Source organism: Notothenia coriiceps, unplaced genomic scaffold, assembly GCF_000735185.1.
Source record: "Notothenia coriiceps isolate Sejong01 unplaced genomic scaffold, NC01 NC01_scaffold00034063, whole genome shotgun sequence".
Taxonomy (NCBI): Eukaryota; Metazoa; Chordata; class Actinopteri; order Perciformes; family Nototheniidae; genus Notothenia; species Notothenia coriiceps.
The window spans coordinates 267-2,367 of record NW_011366764.1 but is presented as its reverse complement, the minus strand read 5'-3'; the positions used below and the strand labels follow the sequence as shown (position 1 = coordinate 2,367).

The window sequence follows — 2,101 nt, the reverse complement described above, 5'->3', positions numbered from 1 at the left end:
AGAACAATAATGTCATTGTTAGCTAATGAATGTTTCCATGGTGAACAACGGCAACATGACAACGTTTTCATTGGTCCCTCTTCTTTAGAGAAGACCAGGAAATGATGGATACACGGATCGTGTTCAAATCAATAGGCACGCAATGACTCTAAATAATAATGATCACGCCACCAAACACACATTCAGACTAAAGGAACCAGCCTGTTTGGAAAATGAGAGAAGTAGAAAGTACAGGTATTTGAGTTCAACATGTAAGAAGTAGAAAGTACAGGTATTTGAGTTCAACATGTAAGAAGTAGAAAGTACAGGTATTTGAGTTCAACATGTAAGAAGTAGAAAGTACAGGTATTTGAGTTCAACATGTAAGAAGTAGAAAGTACAGGTATTTGAGTTCAACATGTGAGAAGTCAAAGTAAAAAGTGGTCAGAAAAATAAGCCGTGGAGTAAAATACTGAGACCAGAAACGTGTACTTAAGTACAGTAACAAAGTATTTGTACGTACGTCCATGAGAGCAGCGTTGATGTAGTTGGAGCTTTCCCCGTCGATGGTGATGAGGAAGGGGAGGCAGCGGTCTGGAGGAAGGACGTCCATGCAGCGGTTCTTCTCGTGGTTCCTCGGCAGCAGAGCGATGCTGCAGTCCTCGACCCGCAGCGTGGGCGTCACCATGTTCAGCGTCTGGACACCGATAACAAACTGTTAATACTTAAAGAAGTAAAATCTACAATACTAAACAATACCCTTAATAACAATAATCAATATTTACATCTAAAAAAAAAAAAACATCACCATAAATACCGATATTTCCACCATTAAACAATAAATAAATAATCATTAGTTATAGAAAACAGCATAACAGATAAATACCAATACTATTAATTAGAGCTATTATCGTTCATTACCCTTTAAAAGAGGCTTATTTAGTTAATAACTGTTTCAAATTAAGTAAGTTATATATATGATGGCAGATGTAATGGTTTATTACTCTTAAATAATTGGTTATTAAAATGAATATCAGCAGAAGTAATGGTTTATTAGCATTTAATAACTGATTACTTACATTGGAAACTGTATAATTTATATTATATATCATTAACACATGTACCTGCAGATGCTACTCAGTCGTTCATTATGTACTAAAAACACGTTACCCTGAACTCCTCTTTGATCTGGCTGGAGTTGGTCTGAGGGTCCAATCGGTTCATCTCGTAGTACACAGAGCGCAGCTGATTGGCCGGGATGGCGGTGTCGCCGCAGAGACACGCCTCCAAGATGGCGTCGTGGATGAAGACGTACTGCTCCTGAAAAACCAAGAGAGGAACCGTCAGCTCTGGAGGAAAATGTCACTTCATAAAAGATTTATGTCAAGAGAGAGGAAGAGGAGTGACATTAAAGGAAGAAGAGAGGGTCATGTCTCTGTCACTTCCTGTCAGACTTCAGAAGCACTGCAGAACAATAACAACCAAACACTGCGGAGACATACCGTGTGTGAAGAAGGAATCAGAACAAACTAAAGTCTATATGGATGGCTACCTCTTAGACAACATATAACATAAGAAGCACTTTAATGATCCCACATTGGGACATGTTGTCGTTGCAGCAGCATAAAAAAACAAGGCATTGCACACAAGTAGAAATTAAAAGAGGAGAAATAAACAATTCAAAAATGTGAACATTTCAAAATAGAAATAAAACAGCATTAAAAAGTAAAAGAATATACAAGTTGACCTATCTATAAACTATCTGACAAATAAAACAATATTGAGGGGACAATTTTCAGTTAAATATTATTTGCATTAAGTGTGTAAAGAATGGAATATTAAACAACATGACAATTCAATTAATGTAATACTGTGCAGTATACTTCCACTTTTAATACGACTAACCTGACTGCTATCACCCTACTTTATCCATGCTACACTTTTAAATACTATAACTGGTATTTTCGTTGTCAACCTGGATGTGTATTTAGTCAATTATAATTTGTGTGATTTCCATTTCCATCTTTTACTTTTTATACATGCCTCTAGTTCAATATTTTTGATACTTTTGGCTCTTTTTAATTGCTGTAACAATGTAAATGTCCCCTTTGTTGGACGAACA

General features: G+C 36.4%; 1 protein-coding gene across 1 annotated transcript; it reads right to left on the bottom strand.

The window, feature by feature from the left end:
* Window positions 1-498: 498 nt before the first annotated feature.
* Window positions 499-1,299, bottom strand: LOC104961941 (receptor-type tyrosine-protein phosphatase mu-like; the record flags this gene model as incomplete). Its single annotated transcript, XM_010790302.1, has 2 exons — window positions 499-676; window positions 1,150-1,299. Coding segments are annotated over 2 exons (328 nt in total), but the record flags the coding sequence as incomplete, so codon positions are not given.
* Window positions 1,300-2,101: the final 802 nt, after the last annotated feature.